We start from the raw sequence: 21,256 nt of genomic DNA on the forward strand, positions 1-21,256 counted from the left end.
CTAAACATATTGATGCAACAGTAGATAAGATGGGGAGATGTCTCTCCATAATAAAGTGCTGCTCTACCTTCTTAACAACACTATCAACAAGGCAGGTACTACAGGCCCTAGTTTTGTCGCACCTAGACTACTGTTCAGTAGTGTGGTCACAGAGGGACTTGTAGGTGGCTCAGAACAGGGCAGCACGGCTGGCCCTTAAAAGTACACAGAGAGCGAACAATGACATGCATGTCAATCTCTCATGGCTCAAAGTGGGAGAGAGATTGACTCCCTTATTACTTGTTTTTGTAAGAGGTGTTGACAAGCTGAATGTCCGGAGCTGTCTGTTTAAACTACTAGCACACAGCTCGGACACCCATGCATACCCCACACAAGACATGCCACCAGAGGTCTCCTCACAGTCCCCAAGTCCAGAACAGACTATGGGAGACGCACAGTACTAAATAGAGCCATGACTACATGGAACTCTATTCCACATCAGGTAACTGATGCAAGCAGAATAATAATATGTGTATTTCTACCTGCTTTTTACCTCATGGAATAACAGGGACTGTGAAGAGACACACACAAAAGGTACAGACACATGCATACACACACACATTGTGATATTGTTATATGGTGTTTTTGAACATTTTGTGTTGTGGATATGTGGTGGTGTAGGAATGTTATATGATGTACTGTTTATCTTTAGCTCATTCAGTACAAACATAGTTCACTGTTTTATCTGTTGTTTTAGAAGTAATGTGGGTGCTTTAGTGTGTCTGGACCCCAGGAAGGGTAGCTGCTGCCTTGGCCGCAGCTAATGGGCACCCCTATTTTTTTTATTTATCCGTTATTTTACCAGGTAAGTTGACTGAGAACACGTTCTCATTTACAGCAACAGCCTGGGGAATAGTTACAGGGGAGAGGAGGGGGATGAATGAGCCAACTGTAAACTGGGGATTATTAGGTGACCGTGATGGTTTGAGGGCCAGATTGGGAATTTGGCCAGGACACCGGGGTTAACACCCCTACACTTATGATAAGTGCAATGGGATCTTTAACGACCTCAGAGTCAGGACACCCGTTTAATGTCCCATCCGAAAGATGGCACCCTACACAGGGTAGTGTCCCAAATCACTGCCCTGGGGTATTGGGATATTTTTAGACCAGAGGAAAGAGTGCCTCCTACATGCCCTCCAACACCACTTCCAGCAGCATCTGGTCTCCCATCCAGGGACTGTCCAGGACCAACCCTGCTTAGCTTCAGAAGCAAGCCAGCAGTGGTATGCAGGGTGGTATGCTGCTGGCAAATAATAAATAGACATTTCATATTTAGCCTAGCTAGCCAGTTATATTTGTGTAGCAAAGTAGTGCGCAACAGCCATGGAATACTGCATACATTTTAAAAGACATTACATCATAAATAGTATGAAAATGAGCACATACTACACAGTTTAAGTACAGTATGTCGGATACTATTATGGGTATTCGGACATGGCGAGTGTCTGTGTTGTCGCAGGATCCATGTTCCAGTTGATAGATCCTATAGAAGGCAGACTGATGGCAGCACCTGGTAGGGGATTAACCTGAGGCGCCATCCGTCTCTCTGAATCTCAACTATAGGAGCAGGACGGAGCATCGCTAGCCGAGTCTGTCTGTTCTCTCCCGCTGCAAACCGACACCTCCCAGTCTCCGCAGACTAAATCTACGCTTCATCCTGGTCTCAGTCAGTCTGTTGTAGTGAAGACTAAGTTTGGTTGTTTTGTGTTCGACTGTCTGTTTCTGGTTGTGGTTAACAGTGTTGTTCCCCAGTCCAGAGTTGAGGACGCTGTACCATCCACTGACCTCCACTATGTCGCCTCTGGTCCTGGCCTGCTCAGTGATATCGTCCTGCGAGCCCTTAGCTGCACCAGTCAGGGTCAGAGAATCCAAGACAGCCACCCAGTATTTGTTAGCCTCCAGCCAACCACCTGCAGGAAAAGGTTACAAAATAGACTTTACAAATATGGCATGAGTTAGTTACCTGGTCAAGTTCATACATTATAATGTGTGTTTTTGTATATGAACATACATTGTATTGATTTAATAAATTGAGAAAATAGCCAGGTGCATCACTATTCCCATTGAAGATCTATTACTGTATGTAGGCTATATGTATTTCTCCCTTACCTTGCTCCCCCATCTTTAGTCCACTCAGCAGGTCAATGCTCTCTGGTCCATCCTCTACTGTCTCCTCTTTGACTATCAGCAGATCAGGCTTCCCATCCTCCATGTCTACTGACTGTAAGAGATACAGAGTGAGAGGATATTGGATAAAGAAATCTGATATGAGCACCCTGCTATGGAGCATCTTCTGATTGGGCAATGAGGGATTGCTATGAGTACTATGCAAACATGTTGTTAGTTGATTTGACTACTTGACAATCTTTAATGGTTTGATAATTGAAAGGCATGGTCCCACACTTAATCAAGACCTGGTCCCATATCCACAAAGAGTCTCAGAGTAGAAGTGCTGATCGAGGACCAGGTCTCCACCTGTTTAATAGTCTTATTCATTATGATCTAAAAGGCAAAACTGATTCTAGATCAGCACTCCTACTCTGAGAGGCTTTGTGGATACGGGCCCTGACCTAATACCATTCAGACAGTAGTTTACAGTGGGCTCACCTCAGGGAGACTGTGTGTGGTCCTGTGCTGCTCAGCTGGTTCCTCTGTGGGTTCAGGAGGTGTAGTCCGGCTGTCCTCCATGACCATGGTCCCCTCTGGGTTCCCCAGACCCTCCTCACACATCAGCAGCGCATCTGAACCCTCCTCCTGGAAGAGACAGGTGATACAGATTACACAGACATACACTCCCTCAGGTACGTACGTACACACAGATAAAACACACTTTCAACATGGAGTGTTTACCCATCCCCACTATGTGTGAGTTCTATACTGTAGTTACAGAATTATTTCACTGTTGTTCAACCCATCATGGTGGACATACATATGATGATGTGGGTAAATATGTGTCAGCTATGATAAGACAAAAGTCAACAAAAGACAAACTATTTTGACATGTACAGTAGATGTTTGTTAGTGTGTGGGTCTAGAGTCAAAGAAAGTCTTAGAATGAAAAGTCCTATTTTGTGTTTAGTAAACATAAACAAGTGTTAAATGCACCATGTGTATAAATCAGCATTCATTTCCTCATTAAAAGTGTTTTGTGAAAATTTGTGAACATTAAAAAGCCTACACAGCACAAACAATATGAAACAGACATTTTAGGCTCATACCACACTATCTGTGGGATCTTCTCTGCTGTCAACAATGAAAATTAATCTTTGTCATGTTTGATCGAAATGTCAGAAGCTATTCCTGTGGAATGGTAACTTGATATTTTATAGAGTGGAATGTTTTTTTCTGCTGGTGTATCCTGAGGTAGCTCCTCTATTAGAACCTCTTCCTGCAGTGTGAATGGCCTCTCTCCTGTGTGGACCCACTTGTGCCTCTTCTTGTTTGAAGTTGTAATGTCAACTGCACAAGTACTGTGAAATGCCTTTCTTGCGAGCTCTAAACCCAGCAATGCAGTAATCAATAACAATGTAATACAAAAAAAAAAAAAAATCTAAAAAAGTAAATATGCTTATTATATCCATAGTCAGTTCTAGTACCATACTACAATTTGCAGTGATACTGGAGCGACATGTATAGGGGTAAGGTGACAAGGAATCAGGATATATGATAAACAGAGTAGCAGCAGTATATATGATGATTGTATGTAAGTGGGTGTGCGTGTGTAGAGTCAGTATAAAGGTATGTGCATAATATGTGTGTGTGAGGAAATTATGAATTGAGTGTTTGTGTGTGTGTTGGAGTGTGCATGAGTGTGTAAGGCCCTGTGAGTGTGCATAGAGACAGTGCAAAAATAAAATACAAGGGTGAACTCAGTCCATGTAGCAATTTTGTTAGCTATTTAGCAGACTTATGCCTTGGGGAATGAAGCTGTTCAGGAGCCTATTGGTGTCAGACTTGATGCACCGGTACCGCTTGCCATGCTGAAGCAGAGAGAACAGTCTATGGCTTGGCGGCTGGAGTATTGGCGACTGACCTCTGTGATGCTGCGTCGGGCCCTTGGCTGTGCTGGGGTGGTAGTGGGGTCCTCCGTGGCTACAGGGGGCGCTCCAGACTCTCCAGTCTGGATGTCTCTGCTGTGCCGTAGGTCCTCCTCTCCTTCAGACCTCTCCTGCTTGACCCCAGGACCTGCAGCCTCTGCAGACTGATACAAGAAGATAACAAGGACAACAATGCTGTAGGGAAGTCTCACTAGGTCCCCTAAGGCAGATAAATGAGGATGTACATTTAAGCAAGTGAATAGATGAGGGGAGTTAACTATTTTTAATTTTTTTACGCAGCACTATTACACTAACCTCTATCATGATAATGTGCTGGGTTGAGGTTCCATTCCCCTCATCAACAGTGATTTGTTGACCATCTCTCCATGTATTGTGTCCCGCTGGCTTCACAAAGCTCCTGTGGCCTCCAGTGAGACGTCCTTCACCTGAGAGAGTGATTGGGGGAAAAAGAGGTGGTTAGGTTAGGTACTGCCAGTGCTCAATGGTATATTGCACATTTTTGTCACTGTCTACAATTGGCAAGGATGTAAGGTAACACTTCATAACTTATTGATACACTATATATTGATCAATGTATTATGTTCCATGAATCACATTTATTTTGTCAATAAAAACATAGAAAATGCAGAAAATCTCATCTGGTTAGAATATGATAGTGTATTTGCGCAAGATAGCTAAATAAATCATAATGCATACAATCCAAAAACTGAGCAAAACCTAATTCTTGGTAACACATCACATGTAGAGAGGAACGGGGCGACAGGCCGCGCAACCTCAGCAAAATGTACCTCTTGCCATTCCTCTGTATCGGTCGAAGATCTTGAAACTATTGGGACGACTGACAGGGACGCGCTCCCGTGCCACCTTCATTTCCAGTAGTTTCCTCCGCAATCCTCTGTTTTCTTTCTGGCTTTGAGTTATTTGCAAACGAAACACTGCATAATCGTCGTCTACGACTTTACATATTTCTGCCACGGCTGCATTCGCTAGCACCTCCATGATGGAGGCTATTTGAGCGTGATAAACCATACAGTTATATATGTATTATATATGTTTAGCAAGCTGGCGTCTAACATCTATCAACTAAGTCCTGTCTGCAACGCGAATTAAACACTATGTGGGGGTAAGTATGTGATGCTGTGCAGTTAAAGACTCATATTTTGAGTTTCAGGTTGTTAAATAAATGTTTAATAACAAAAACGCTAATGTGGTCACAGTTCACTTCCGTTTACGTTTTTTTCTTAGTGTGAGTTTCCGGCAGACTTGACGCTATGTTGCGTATTGCTTGCTGCCATTCACAGGTCGGAGGAGTCATGGGCTAGGAAAAAAAACACACAAAAAAATATATATATATATATATATACACTGCTCAAAAAAATAAAGGGAACACTAAAATAACACATCCTAGATCTGAATGAATGAAATGTTCTTAGTAAATACTTTCTTTACATAGTTGAATGTGCTGACAACAAAATCACACAATTATCAATGTAAATCAAATTTATCAACCCATGGAGGTCTGGATTTGGAGTCACACTCAAAATTAAAGTGGAAAACCACACTACAGCCTGATCCAACTTTGATGTAATGTCCTTAAAACAAGTCAAAATGAGGCTCAGTAGTGTGTGTGGCCTCCACGTGCCTGTATGACCTCCCTACAACGCCTGGGCATGCTCCTGATGAGGTGGTGGATGGTCTCCTAAGGGATCTCCTCCCAGACCTGGACTAAAGCATCTGCCAACTCCTGAACAGTCTGTGGTGCAATGTGGCGTTGGTGGATGGAGCGAGACATGATGTCCTAGATGCGCACAATTGGATTCAGGTCTGGGGAACGGGCGGGCCAGTCCATAGCATCAATGCCTTCCTCTTACAGGAACTGCTGACACACTCCTGCCACATGAGGTCTAACATTGTCTTGCATTAGGAGGAACCCAGGGCCAACCGCACCAGCATATGGTCTCACAAGGGGTCTGAGGATCTCATCTCGTTACCTAATGGCAGTCAGGCTACCTCTGGCGAGCACATGGAGGGCTGTGCTGCCCCCCCCAAAGAAATGCCACCCCACACCATGACTGACCCACCGCCAAACCGGTTATACTGGAGGATGTTGCAGGCAGCAGAACGTTCTCCACGGCATCTCCAGACTGTCACGTCTGTCACATGTGCTCAGTGTGAACCTGCTTTCATCTGTGAAGAGCACAGGGCGCCAGTGGCGAATTTGCCAATCTTGGTGTTCTCTGGCAAATGCCAAATGTCCTGCATGGTGTTGGGCTGTAAGCACAACCCCCACCTGTGGACGTCGGGCCCTCATACCACCCTCATGGAGTCTGTTTCTGACCGTTTGAGCAGACACATGCACATTTGTGGCCTGCTGGAGGTCATTTTGCAGGGCTCTGGCATTGCTCCTCCTTGCACAAAGGCAGAGGTAGCGGTCCAGCTGCTGGGTTGTTGCCCCCCTACGGCCTCCTCCACGTCTCCTGATGTACTGGCCTGTCTCCTGATAGCGCCTCCATGCTCTGGACACTACGCTGACAGACACAGCAAACCTTCTTGCCACAGCTCGCATTGATGTGCCATCCTGTATGAGCTGCACTACCTGAGCCACTTGTGTGGGTTGTAGACTCCGTCTCATGCTACCACTAGAGTGAAAGCACCGCCAGCATTCAAAAGTGGCCAAAACATCAGCCAGGAAGCATAGGAACTGAGAAGTGGTCTGTGGTCACCACCTGCAGAACCACTCCTTTATTGGGGGGTGTCTTGCTAATTGCCTATTATTTCCAACTGTTGTCTATACCATTTGCACAACAGCATGTGAAATTTATTGTCAATCAGTGTTGCTTCCTAAGTGGACAGTTTGATTTCACAGAAGTGTGACTGACTTGGAGTTACATTGTGTTGTTTAAGTGTTCCCTTTATTTTTTTGAGCAGTGTAGATTATTTTGCACCTGTTTCCTCCAGCATCTACACAAGGTCCTTTGCTGTTCTGGGATTGATCTGCACTTTTCGCACCAAAGTACAGATTAATTTTTTTTATTAATTAATGCCTTTATTTAACTAGGCAAGTCAGTTAAGAACACATTCTTATTTTCAATGATGGCCTGGGAACAGTGGGTTAACTGCCTAGTTCAGGGGCAGAACAACAGATTTTCACCTTGACAGCTCGGGGGATTCAATCTTGCAACCTTACAGTTAACTAGTCCAACACTCTAACCACCTGCCTCTCATTGCACTCAATGAGGAGACTACCTGTTACGCGAATGCAGTAAGCCAAGGTAAGTTGCTAGCTAGCATTAAACTTATCTTATAAAAACCAATCAATCAATCATAATCACTAGTTAACTAAACATGGTTGATGATATTAATAGTTTATCTAGCGTGTCCTGCGTTGCATATAATCAATGCGATGCGTATAGTTGCTACAATGTGTACCTAACCATAAACATCAATGCCTTTCTTAAAATCAATACACAGAAGTATATATTTTTAAACCTATATATTTAGCTAAAAGAAATCCAGGTTAGCAGGCAATATTAACCAGGTTAAATTGCGTCACTTCTCTTGCGTTCATTGCACGCAGAGTCAGTGTATATGCAACAGCTTGGGCCGCCTAATTTGCCAGAATTTTACGTAATTATTACATAACATTGAAGGTTGTGCAATGTAACAGGAATACTTAGACTGATGGATGCCACCCCTTAGATAAAATACGGAACGGTTCCGTATTTCACTGAAAGAATAAACGTCTTGTTTTCGAGATGTTAGTTTCCGGATTCGACCATGTCAATGACCTAAGGCTCGTATTTCTGTGTGTTATTATGTTATAACTAAGTCTATGATTTGATAGAGCAGTCTGACTGAGCGGTGGTAGGCAGCAGCAGGCTCGTAAGCATTCATTCAAACAGCACTTTTGTGCTTTTTGCCAGCAGCTCTTCGTTGTGCGTCAAGCATTGCGCTGTTTATGACTTCAAGCCTATCAACTCAAGAGATTAGGCTGGCGTAACCGATGTGAAATGGCTTGCTAGTTAGAGGGGTGCACGCTAATAGCGTTTCAAACGTCACTCGCTCTGAGACTTGGAGTGGTTGTTCCCCTTGCTCTGCAAGGGCCTCGGCATTTTGTGGAGCGATGGGTAACGCTGCTTCGAGTGTGGCTGTTGTCATTGTGTTCCTGGTTCGAGCAAAGGGAGGAGAGGGACAGAAGCTATACTGTTACACTGGCAATACTAAAGTGCCTATAAGAACATCCAATAGTCAAAGGTTAATGAAATACAAATGGTATAGAGAGAAATAGTCCTATAATTCCTATAACAACTTCAACCTAAAACGTCTTACGTGGGAATATTGAAGACTCGTGTTAAAAGGAACCACCAGCCTTCATATGTTCTAATGTTCTGAGAAAGGAACTTAAGCGTTAGCTTTCTTACATGGCACATATTGCACTTTTACTTTCTTCTCCAACACTTTGTTTTTGCATTATTTAAACCAAATTGAACATGTTTCATTATTTATTTGAGGCTACATTGATTTTATTGATGTATTATATTAAGTTAAAATAAGTGTTCATTCAGTATTGTTGTAATTGTCATTATTACAAATACATTTTAAAAATCCGTATCGGCTTTTTTTGGTACTCCAATAATCGGTATCGGCGTTGAAAAATCATACTCGGTCGACCTCTAATCGAGTGGAATGTTTTTTTTCTGCTGGTCTATCATGAGGTAGCTCCTCTCTGAGAACCTCTTCATGCAGTACATGCAGGCGAACGGTCTTTCTCCTGTGTGGACCTTCAGGTGCATCTTCTGGTGACCAGCCTGAGTGAAGCACATTTGACACTGGGTTCAGCTGTAGGGTTTCTCGTCTGTGTGGACCCTCTGATGGCTCTTCAGGTTGGATGAGTTGGAGAAACTAGCCCGGCACGAGTGGCAGCCAAACGGCTTTTCCCCTGTGTGCATCCCCACCTGTTTGGGGAAACTGAAGGCTTTCCCACAGAACGAACACGGGAAGCGCTTCTCTTTGACGCTGACACCTTTACTGATTCCATCACTACTAATGTCATTTATCAATGGGCTTGTGTAGCTATTTAACGTTGAGGCACTGGCATTATCTGAGGTCTGGTTTAACATTAGGAGAGTGTGAGGAGGATGAAGGCCAGGGAGTGTCTGTTGTCGCAGGGGTCCATGTTCCAGTTGATAGATCCTATAGAAGGCAGGCTGAAAGCAGCACCTGTTAAGGGGTTATTAACCTGAGGCGCCATCAGTCTCTCTGAATCACAACTATAGGAGTCGGACAGACCATTGTTAGCCAAGTCGGTGTCTGTTCTGTCCCGCCGCATACGGACACCTACCCATCCTCGCAGACCAAATCTACGTGCGCCCTGGTATCAGCCAATCTGTTGTAGTCATAGAGACTAAGTTCGGTTGTTGTTGTGTGTTCGACTGTCTGTTTCTGGTTGTGTTTAACAGTGGTGTTCCCCAGCGCAGAGTTGAAGACGCTATCCCATCCACTGACCTCCGCTATGGTCTTGGCATGCTCAGTGATGTCTTCCCCCGGGCCGTTGGCTGTCCCGGTCTGCGTCTGGGAATCAAAGATAGCAGCCCAGTCTCCGCTGTTAGCCTCCAGCCAAGCACCTGCAAGATTCGAATATAGACATACAGTGTCTTTGGAAAGTATTCAGACCACTTGACTTTTTCCACATTTTACTTTACAGCCTTATTCTAAAATGGATTAAATTGTTTGTTTTCCTCATCAATCTACACACAATACCCCATAATGACAAAGCAAAAACTGTTTTTTAGAAATTCTTGCTAATTTATATATATATATTTTAAATATCACAATTACATAAGTATTCAGACCCTTTACTCAGTACTTTGGAAGCACCTTTGGCAGCGATTACAGCCTAGAGTCTTCTTGGGTATGACGCTACAAGCTTGGCACACATGTATTTGGGGAGATTCTCCCATTCTCCTCTGCAGATCCTCTCAAGCTCTGTCAGGGTGGATGGGGAGTGTCGCTGCAGAGCTATTTTCAGGTCTCTCCAGAGTTGTTTGATCGGTTTGAAGTCCGGGCTCTTGCTGGGCCACTCAAGGACATTCAGAGACTTGTCCCGAAGCCACTCCTGTGTTGTCTTGGCTGTGTGCTTGGGGTCGTTGTCCTGTTGGAAGTTGAACCTTTGCCACAGAGTTCAATCTTGATTTCAGCAGATCAGAGAATCTCGTTTCTCATGGTCAGAGTCCTTTAGGTGCCTTTTGGCAAATACCAAGCTGGCTGTCATGTGCCTTTTACTGAGGAGTGGCTTCCGTCTTGCCACTCTACCATAAAGGCCTGATTGGTGGAGTGCTGCAGAGATGGTTGTCCTTCTGGAAGTTTCTCCCATCTCCACAGAGGAGCTCTGTTAGTGACCACCGGGTTCTTGGTCACCTCCCTGACCAACGCCTTTCTACCCCGATTGCTCAGTTTGGCCGAGCGGCCACCTCTAGGAAGAGTCTTAGTGGTTCCAAACTTCTTCCATTTAAGAATTTTGGAGGCCACTGTGGTCTTGGGGACCTTCAATGCTGCAGATTTTTTTTGGTATCCTTCCCCAGATCTGTGCCTCGACACAATCCTGTTTCGGAGCTCTGCGGACAATTCCTTCGACCTCATGGCTTGGTTTTTGTTTTGACATGCACTGTCAACTGTGGGACCTTATATAGACAGGTGTGTGCCTTTCTGTTATGAGAATTTTGTTCTCAATGTTCATAAACTGAACTTCACTTAAATTACTCTGTCTATTACTAAGAATTTGTAAGGTTCTTGTTGAAATGAAGTATACAGAGGCCAGTTTTCAATAGTCAGTAAGATTTATTTATGAGAGCGTGCTGTACATACACAAAGACATTCCTTTTATAACTTTTTCTTACCCTACATACATACATACATACATACACACCAACATAGGGCTTTTCTCATGAGTCTCACCACAGTTTATTACCACTCAGCTGACAGTTCCAATCTCCCCCAGATACGAGAGCTCTGGAGGGGCTCTCCCTATCTTATCTCCACAGAGTTACAGCCGGGTCGGTTCAAACAGGTTCATGCTCCTCTTCGTTCTCTTTCGACATACACATACATTCTTTTCTTATGTTAAATGTATACATCATTTAGTCATTATTTATAAAAATCCTAACACTTTCCAAATCATGTCCAATCAATTGAATTTACCACAGGTGGATTCCAATCAAGTTGTAGAAACATCAAGGGCAATCAATGGAAACAGGATGCACCTGAGCTCAATTTGGAGTCTCGTAGCAATGGGTCTGAATACTTATGTAAATAAGGTATCTGTTTATTATTTGGAATAGATTTGCAAACATTTCAAACCTGTTTTCTCTTTGTCGTTATGGGGTTTTGTGTGTAGATTGAGAAATGTTTTATTTAATACATTTTAGAATAAGGCATTTATGTAAAAAAAAACGTAGAAAAAAGAAAGGGTCTGAATTATTTCCAAATGCACTGTATATGGATTTGTTTTGTCAATTACCTGGTCAAGTTCATACATATCATGTGTGTTTTTGTTTGTAAACACAAGTTGTATTGATTTTATTTTATGAATATTTTTTTGTTGCCAGATGCATCACTATTCCCATTGAAGATCTATTACTTTATGTAAGCTATATGTATTTCTCTCTTACCCTGCTCCCCCATCTTTAGTCCACTCAGCAGATCAATGCTCTCTGGTTCGTCCTCTGTCTCCTGTTTGACTAGCGGCAGATTAGGCTTCCCATCCTCCATGTCTACTGACTGTAAGAGATACAGAGTGAGAGGATGTTGGATCAAGACATCTGATATGTGCACTCTGCTATTGAGCATCTTATGATTGGGCAATGAAGGATTGCTATGAGTACTATGCAAACGTGATTAGTTGATTTGGTAACTTTTTTACACTCTAACGGTTTGATAATTCAAAGGAATTTAAGACAAAATTAATCAAGACCTGAGCCCGTACCCACAAATAGTCTGAGTAGAAGTGCTGATCAAGGATCAGGTCCTTACCTGTCTACAGTCTAGTGGAGGCTTCTCAGAGGAGGAAGGGGAGGACCAACATAAAAATAACAATTGTGAAACATTAAAGTACATTTTTTTTTGTCAATTAAAATTATACTTAATATATTCACGTCACCAAATCATTGATTAAAAAACACTGTTTTGAAATGGTCTATAGTAGCCTCAACAGCACTCTAGGTTAGCACCATGGTGTAGCCGGAGGACAGCTATTTTCCGTCCTCCCCTGTGTACATTGACTTCAATACAAAACCTAGGAGGCTCATGGTTCTCACCACCTTCTATAGACTTACACAGTAATTATGATGACTTCCGGAGAAAGTATATCAGAGCTCATGCTGTCCATCCAATCAAAGGATCAGAGAATTAATCTAGTAGTCAAATAATACGCTCCAGCTAGCTAGCACTGCAGTGCATAAAATGTGAGTAGCTGAATCAAAAGAGGGAGAAAGACAAAGGTTAATTTCTTCAAACATTGAAAAGCAGCAACGAGACATTTTCAGTTTCACTTACGCTACCTAATGCAGCTAACTTAGCCTAATCAACAACCTGACTCAGAGAGGAATGATTATTTATGTTAGCTAGCTGGCTAAAGCTTTCAGTTATATTCATTTGTTGTCACCGGGGCTCGCCAGTGTAACTGCTTGTTGTACACTGTACTGCGTGTTTGTACACATGAATTGGATTGTTGGCTTAATAATGCGTTAGTTGTAGTAGCTATGTTGACTGACATTAGCTAATATAGGGACAACGATGTAGGCTGTGTGTAGTGGTTATGGTATTAAGTTTTGGCTTGGAGAGGTCACAGACAGCTGTTGTTGTGCATTGACGTCTACAATCGAAGGGAAAATGTGAGAGGAGGAGAGCACGTAAATGTGATGATGCAGTTTATGGCTGCTATGAAAGTGAACTGTGTGTGCGGGGGATCAAGAGCGTTTTGCCAATTCTGTTGCAAAACGTTTTTTATAAACGTAAGCAAACGGAACGAAACGGGGATGGACCTACCTGAATTTTGTCCAATAAACTTATTTTAATTTGGACTAATGATTAGACTTTAGATCAGCTAGATTCAGGCAAGAATATGCAAGGTGGTATTGAATGTGTCACTGTCTGTCACCTTGATTACTCCAATTTGTCTGTCAACCTGTGAACCTAATGTTATAAACTTTAATTTGTAGGCTAGTTTGTAGCAACCTCATGATGGGCATAGGGCAAATTCGAGTATCACGTAGTAGCCTAAACCTATTGTGTTACATTGAGCTGGGTGAATGGAATATGAATGACAGTCATTCAAAATATCAATAAGGCCATGCTCATAAAAAAATGAATTGCCACCCATCTCCACGTTGACACAGTTGTCAAGAGTGGTGATTATTTTTTTATTTCCAATCTCTCCCAGTACATAAGGTGGCGTACCGCCCCTTCCGATGGCAGGCTCGCTGTCTACTCCGACCTATGGCGCGCATGCACAGTGTCGCCCTGGATTATGCGAACAGTGATGTCAGGTTACAGGCTACAATTTGTTGTGAGTCCCCCCCACACTTCTGCAGCGTCATCACGTTGACTGTTCTTGAGGCCTCAGGGCCCGTTTTGAGGGAAGAAATACCCTCGTCTCCAGAAGCAGGCAATCCGAGTGGTTCCTACTGCATATTGAAGATTAGGTAGCGGCTGATACAGCCGGAATTTCCTGGTTGGGAAAAGGGATGGGACTTTGCGTCCCATTCTAGATCAACGTGTCCCCAACAAGCACCTCAGAGTCTACAAACTCAGAAAGCTCACATCCATGCAACTGTCCCATATTCAGTCTCTAGGCTTCATAAGAAACCAGGAAAAGAGCTGTCTGACTCCTCAGCACATCCTGTTTCTGGGTTATTGGCGTGTCGTTCTTTTTTATCCTCACAGAGGGTGTCTGGGTCCACATTTTGGCTGGGTTACTCAGTGTGTTTACGCCAGTGCCTACGCCTACTGTGGATGATGGCTTCTGTGATGGAAGTCGTTCCCCTGGGGATATTGTTGAGAGACTGTCTCTCTCTCTCCTAACCTTGGCTCGCTTCCTATTGCTGGGGAGCAGTACGCACATGCTCTCCCTTTGGGCAGCACATTCTTGGTTGCCTCTCCGGTGCAGGTGTTATTTATATATTTTTTACCCCCTTTTTTCGATCTTGTCTCATCGCAGCAACTCCCCAATGGGCTCAGGAGGCGAAGGTTGAGTCATGCGTCCTCAGAAACATGACCCACCAAACCGCAATTCTAACACTCGCCCGCTTAACCCGGAAGCCAGCTGCATCAATGTCTTCGGAGGAAACGCTGTTCAACTGACGACCGAAGTCAGCCTGCAGGCGCCTGGCACACCACAAGGACTCCGGTGCAGATATTTTATCCACGTTGGACCCTCTCTTTCAAGAGTGGAGGTTAGACCCCTGGATGGTCTCCCAGGTATGGGGAATTTTCAGCAGAGCCGATGTAGATTTTTACGCATCGTAAGAATGCGCAGTGTCATTGTTATATTTTTCTTGAAGAGGGACCCAAGTGCCCTGTTGGGAACAGACTCTCTGGCGCACCAGTGGCCTCGTACCCTCCTTTACGCGTTTCCGCCAGTGGTTCTGATTCAGCCCACGTTGGAGGGTGCGCCGGGAGGGTTGATCATTGATTCTTGTGGCTCCCCGTTGGTCCAGGCAGCCTTTGTTTGCAGAGATCAATCGCCTTTTAGACGGGGACCTGTTGTCCCAGGCACACGGGCAGGTTTGGCACAGGAGGTCGGATATTCGCTTCCTATGGGCCGAGCCCCTGAGCGGGCCAATCTGATGACTAGAGGTTTACCTCAATGTTATTGCTACCACTCAGTTTGCAAGGGCGCCCTCCACTAAAGGGCTGTATGAGTAAAAGTGGCAAGCGTTTGAGATCTGGTGCTAAGATAATGGACTTATTCCTTTTCAGTGCTCTGTGAGGGACATCCTTATGTTCCTACAGGAGCTTTTTTAGCTGGGGTGGGCATTCTCCACGTTAAAAGTGGACATGGCTGCTATCCCAGCATGTCATGTGGGAATTGACGGAGCCTCACCAGGGATCCACCCCCTGGTAGTGGGGTTCCTCTAAGTTGTATGCCGTCTGAAGGGTCTCTAAACCTATTCTGCCCACATGGGACTTGGCGCCGGTTTTGGAGGCATTCTTTGGGCCTCTGGAGTCGGTGGATCTGACGATCCTCTCCTACGAAACCTCCCTGCTCCTGGCTTTGACTAAATGTGTTGAGGACCGTGTTATCCTTACATGCTTCCTGTATTCAGTTCGCCCCGGCAACTCTCGTTGCATCCAAATGCAGCCTTAACCCTGAAAGTCATGGCTATGTCCTACAGGTCCTTAGCTTTAGAGCTATTTCCCTTTTTGCCTCCTTTTGCTTCTAAAGAGCAACAGAGGTTACATGTCCTGTGTCCGGTGCAAGCTTTACGCTTGTACATTGAACGGACCTGGGATATCCGGTTGTGTGACCAGCTTTTGGTCTCTTTTGCTAATCCAGCTCACAGGAGGGCGCTGTCTAAGCCTCCACAATCCAGTGGGAGAGATGCTGCTATCTCCCTGGCATATAGCAGCAAGGGTGAAGGGTTACCTATGTGTACACACCCACTCCACCAGGGGTCTGGCAGCGTCTTGGGTGTTGTTTTAAAGGGTTGACTATAGGAGATATTTGTGCCGTGGCGAGTTCGGCATCACCACACACTTTTGTAAGATTTTATCACTTGGAAGTCACTGCTCCCAGTGTGCTTACAAGGGAAAGTCACTAGGCAGTGTGGCATGTGCGCAATACCCAGACTGACGTATCTGGGTGGTCTGCCATGGGCCATTTCATTTAGTATTCATTGGGGTCGTCTTGGGGTGTGATTATATTTCCCCATAGTATGTTGTACCAAAGTTGACAGACTGAAAGGGAATGTAACATTATGACTAACTACTGCTCCCTGAAGGAGGCAAATGAGATACAACACCTGTTTGGCCCTGCGCTACCCATTCCTGGGCTCGTTGTAGAGCATGAATCCTAGCCTCACACTTATCACCTGTGGAAGGCGGGGGTTCCAGTGAGGCACGGATTCCATTGGCCTTGTCTGGCGTGATTGGAGATCCTTCAACCGAAGTCGCAAGAGTGAGACTCTCCATAGTATGTTGTACATCATATCGCCTCCTTCAAAAAACAGTAGTTATAGTCATAACATTAAGTTAACAGTGGGCACACCTCCATGAGACTGTGTGGTCCTGTGCTGCTCAGCTGGTTCCTCTGTGGATTCAGGAGGAGGTGTAGTCTGGTTGTCCTCCAGCAGCACCTTTGGACCCTCCTCCTCATAGAAGAGAGAGAGGAGATACAGATTACACAGACATACACGCCAATAATAAACACTTTAAACATTGCTTGGCCATACTTGCAACCATATAAATGTGAACAGTTTATTTGGCTCAAAATGTGTATCAGTCAATTCAGAACGTAGATTTATTTGCAGTTGACAGAGCGCTAAATTGTACACACGTTAGACCTATACTAACCTCACCAGTTTGCAGTGACTATAACCTGGAACAAGTTTTGCATCAGCCAATTCAAGTCGTTGACATAGTTGTTGGTTTTCCTACACATGTTCATGGAAGCATCCTTAACGTACCTCAGTCCAACATCATCAAAGCAACTATCATGCGATAGTATTTGACTGACTGGTTAAATTGCTCTCTGTGTAAAGTGCCTAGTCCACATAATTGTCACAGACATGGTCATGGCTCTGTCATGAAAATGGCGGTGGAATGTATAGCGGACGTTTTACAGGCTCCTGACCAATTCTGTTATTTTGTGGGGGTTTTTGCGCTGATCTTAAGTTTTTTTTGTACATAATGTTTCCGCCATCAATTCCTATGACTGAAAAAGAGCTTATGGTTATCAGAACAGTGATCACTAACCTCAAATTGGATGAAGATTTCTACTTCAATGAGTCGGTGGCACAGGAAATACTGCTCACCACAGACTAGGCCCTAATCCACAACACTCGAAAGAGAAAGCAATGTAGAGGCCGACATGCGGCTACCCAGATGAAACTACGGACGCAAGTAAATAATCCACCTCTGCCCTCTGTTCTATTGGCTAATGTATGATCACTGGAGAACAAACTGGATGAGCTTCGTTCAAGACTATCCAACAAACAGGATATTACAGTTGTTCAGGTCCTATGTTTCTCTGAAACTTGGCTGAACAAGGACATGGATAATATTCTAGTGGGTTTTTCTATGCATCGGCAGGACAGAACAGCAGCATCGGATGTGACCCTTTGTTAACAACAGCTGGTACGCAATCTCTAATATTAAGGAAGTCTCGCCTGAGTTAGAATACCTCACGATAAGCTGTAGACCAGGGCTCTCCAACCCTGTTCCTGGAGAGCTACAGTCCTGTAGGTTTTTCGCTCCAACACTAATCTAGTGCATTCTAATAATTAGTTGGTTGGTAAGCTCAACCGGTGTTAGTTGCAGCTGAGGTTGGAGCGAAAACCTACAGGAGGGTCTCTCTCCAGGAACAGGGTTGGAGACATGCTGTAGACCAGGGCTGCCCAACCCTCTTCCTGGAGATCTACTGTCCTGTAGGTTTTCAGTCCAACCCTAATTTAGTGCATCTGATTCAGCGAGTTAAGGTCTTGTTGAGCAGCTAATAAGTAGAATCAGGTGTGGACTGAAAACCCACAGGATGGTAGATCTCCAGGAAGAGGGTTGGCAGCCCTGCTGTAGACCATATTACGCTGAACAAAAATATAAACACAACATGTAGTGTTGGTCCGATGTTTCATGAGCTGAAATAAAAGATCCCAGAAATGTTCCATTAAAAATAAGCTTATTTCTCTCATGTTTTATTTACATCCCTGTTAGTGAGCATTTCTTCTATGCCAAGATAATCCATCCATCTGACAGGTGTGGCATATCAAGAAGATTATTAAACAGCATGATCTTTACACAGGTGTACCTTGTGCTGGGGGCAATAAAAGGCCACTCTAAAATGTGTAGGTTTGTCACACAACACAATGTCACAGATGTCTCAAATTTTGAAGGAGCGTGCAATTGGTTTGCTGACTACAGGAATTTCCACCAGAGCAGTTGCCAGAGAATTTAATGTTAATTTCTCTACCCACGTGTATGGCGTTGTGTGTGTGCGCGAGCTGTTTGCTGATGTCAACGTTGTGAACAGAGTGCCCCATAGTGGAGTTGGGGTTATGGTATAGGCAGGCGTAAGGACAACGAACACAATTGCATTTTATGGATGGTAATTTGAATGCACAGAGATACAGTGATGAGATCTTGAGGCCCAGTGTGAGGCACATTTTTTTAAGGTATCTGTGACCGACATATGCATATCTGTATTCCCAGTCATGTGAAATCCATAGATTAGGGCCTGATGAATTTATTTAAATTGACGGAGTCAGTTATATGAACTGTAACACAGTAAAATCTTCGAAATTGTTGCATTTGTTTGTCCAGTAGATTTACCTTATCCATTATTTTCATAGCCATTTATGTACCATTTGTTGTGGAAATTGCAAGATTATGTTATAATGCTTGTATTGCATTATAATGGTTGTTTTATTCTGCAGAATAGAGTATTCTGTTAACTATTGTGTGTGTTCTACTGAGGAGGGCCTCTGAGATAGCACTGACAGAGGAGATTTACAATGTCTTTGGGTGATAAAACCTAAAGAGCATTCCAGATAACACAAGGTAATGTTTTTGTGCTATACCGTACCAGTGTGAGATGGTTCCAGTTTGGAGTAGGAGGACCAGACACTGGTCTATACAATGAAAGCAGACAGCAACTGCTGTGTCAGTTATGTATTATAGATACCTTTCATACAAATCTTAACCTTGTGACCATTTTATGTTTCTGTTGTCCGTCATGTAGGTTGAGAGGGGTGTATCTTGACTATAAAAAGTTGTACTTTTGTGTTGTCACGTTAAATGGTTCATTAGAAATGGTGCATCATTGAAAGTCATTGCTAATGCAAAGCTCTTATTATTAAAGATGTAGTTTAAGTGTAACTCTGACTGATGTGTGAAGTTTAATTCTCCTCATTTGGTAATACAGAAATTAACCACCACGCAAACAAAGGCTTACCCAGACACCGTCCAATCAACAGTAGAGCTATAACCTACATTAATTCCCATCAGACAGTGTCCTGCTTATGCTGTAACCTATTAATGCATATGGGACTTTGCATGGTACACCTCAATTTATGATGAACCCCATTACCTACCTAGGTCCTATTCCATATATAGCCTCGGCTTCCAGGCCGGTGAGGTTAAAGCCTAGTGGAGCTTAGCTGGTTAGGACACATTAGTGTAGGCTATATTCCTATGAAGGCATATAACGTTTTTATAGGCTATACATTATTATAGTCATCCACTTCGTCACAAGCGTTTTGAATCGAGCATGAAGGACCTGCGTTGAACAAAAAATCTTGAGGCTCATGGTGAAAGTGCACTATTGGTTTAGAGTCAATCGATTTTGCAGTGTGTGCTGCCTAGAAGTGATGATGATGATAATGGTTGCCTACATGACTGCTACTAGACAAATCCATAAGGCTCTTGTTTTTTTCTTATGATGTATGATAAATGCACATGTTGTAAGGACCTTATTTCAATTTTTCCATAAAAGCACATGGATGTGTGTGAAACTGAAACAAAAACGCAGGATTTTGACATATGTGAAAATGTCTAATGTTAGTAGTAGCTAGTAGCCTAGTCAAGGATGCATCAATGCAATATTGGCACAGAACATTTTGTTACAGACCAGCGGAACAAAAGCAAACCTTGAATTTGTAGGTTTATAATATCCCTTAAGTGGCCAAGCTTGAACTATTTTAAGAAATAATATTGGTTGGGGGATTTAAAGTATGATCTTTATAGATCTTATGATGAATTTGTTACAGGATACAATCTGCCACCTGGTGAGATAAGCATAGGGCTAACGTGTGCCATGTTATCTGATGGGACCAGTGCTCCATTCACTACGTTTTTACATTCTGGAACGTACAGTTGAACGGAACGATGCTGTACTGAAGGACCAGTTAAAAAACGAGGAAGGGTTGGGTTGTGGAACACCGTCAGCATGGCCACTGCCCTTTTAAATAAGTCACTCATTGCTTCAAGCCACACCCACCAAACAGTCTGTTAAACAACGTACAATAACGTTTTTGGGAAACGTGTCGTTCAGTACAAAGCGTTCAACGTTCAAGCGAACTGAATGCACCTCAGCTACAATTCAGAGCTCTGTCACGTGCAAGTAAATCAACAGTTTAAATTGGCTGATACACATTTTGAGCCAGAGAATCTTAAATGGTTGCTTATGTTCGCAAGTATGCGTGTTTACCTATCCCCACTATATTTGAGTCCTATACTGTAGTTACAAAATGACTTCATTCTAGTTAAACCCATCATGGTGGCCATAAATATGTGGTTAAGTCAAACCTAACTATGTTGACGTGTACAGTAGGTGTTTGTTAGTGTGTGGTAATGTGTAGGTATATTTAGTAAGTGTATATTGGTTATAAAGCTCTGTCAGGTTTACACAGAATAGGGTGACTTAAGTCTGTGTGATGTATACAAAAGAGAATCTCAACAAAAGTCAGACTTAAGTCCCATTTTGTGTTTATTAAACAAACAAGTTAAATACACCATTATGAAAACCACACACATGTTGTCTCAACTACAGAGCTGCATTAACCTGATGAATTGCATTCATTTTCACAAAGGAATATCGGGGGGGAAAAATTGAGGTAGTTCAATGGAAGTCATGAAAGATGCATTAGGCTTATACAGTGAGTGTACAAAACATTAGGTACATCTGTTCTCTGCTACCGCACAGCAAGCGGTAGCAGAGCACCAAGTGGTAGCAGAGCACCAAGTCTAGGTCCAAAAGGCTTAACAGTTTCTACCCCCAAGCCATATGACTCCTGAACAGCTGATCAAATGGCTACCCAGTCTATTTGCACCCACTCTTTTACTCTGTTATATATCTATGCATAGTCACTTTCTCTACCTATATGTACATATTACCTTGACTAACCTGTGCCCCGCACTGGTTAGTAACAGCCTCGCTACTGTTATTTTAC

General features: G+C 43.5%; 1 protein-coding gene across 2 annotated transcripts in view; it reads right to left on the reverse strand.

The window, feature by feature from the left end:
* Positions 1–21,256, reverse strand: part of LOC121841796 — a 314,557-nt gene that overhangs the window by 4,794 nt on the left and 288,507 nt on the right. The window contains exons 1-2 of one of the 2 annotated variants that reach the window (XM_042311956.1): positions 2,152–2,190; positions 1,828–1,952 (exon numbers count right to left, since the gene is read on the reverse strand). In XM_042311956.1, coding sequence (XP_042167890.1) covers positions 1,828–1,952; positions 2,152–2,164 — 138 coding nt within the window. In that variant the 5' untranslated portion in view covers positions 2,165–2,190. Of the gene's footprint in view, positions 1–1,827; positions 1,953–2,151; positions 2,191–21,256 lie in introns of those variants that run through there. The other variant, XM_042311955.1, reaches the window with a different exon arrangement.

The sequence above is a fragment of the Oncorhynchus tshawytscha genome, linkage group LG34 (assembly GCF_018296145.1).
Source record: "Oncorhynchus tshawytscha isolate Ot180627B linkage group LG34, Otsh_v2.0, whole genome shotgun sequence".
In the NCBI taxonomy this organism is placed as follows: Eukaryota; Metazoa; Chordata; class Actinopteri; order Salmoniformes; family Salmonidae; genus Oncorhynchus; species Oncorhynchus tshawytscha.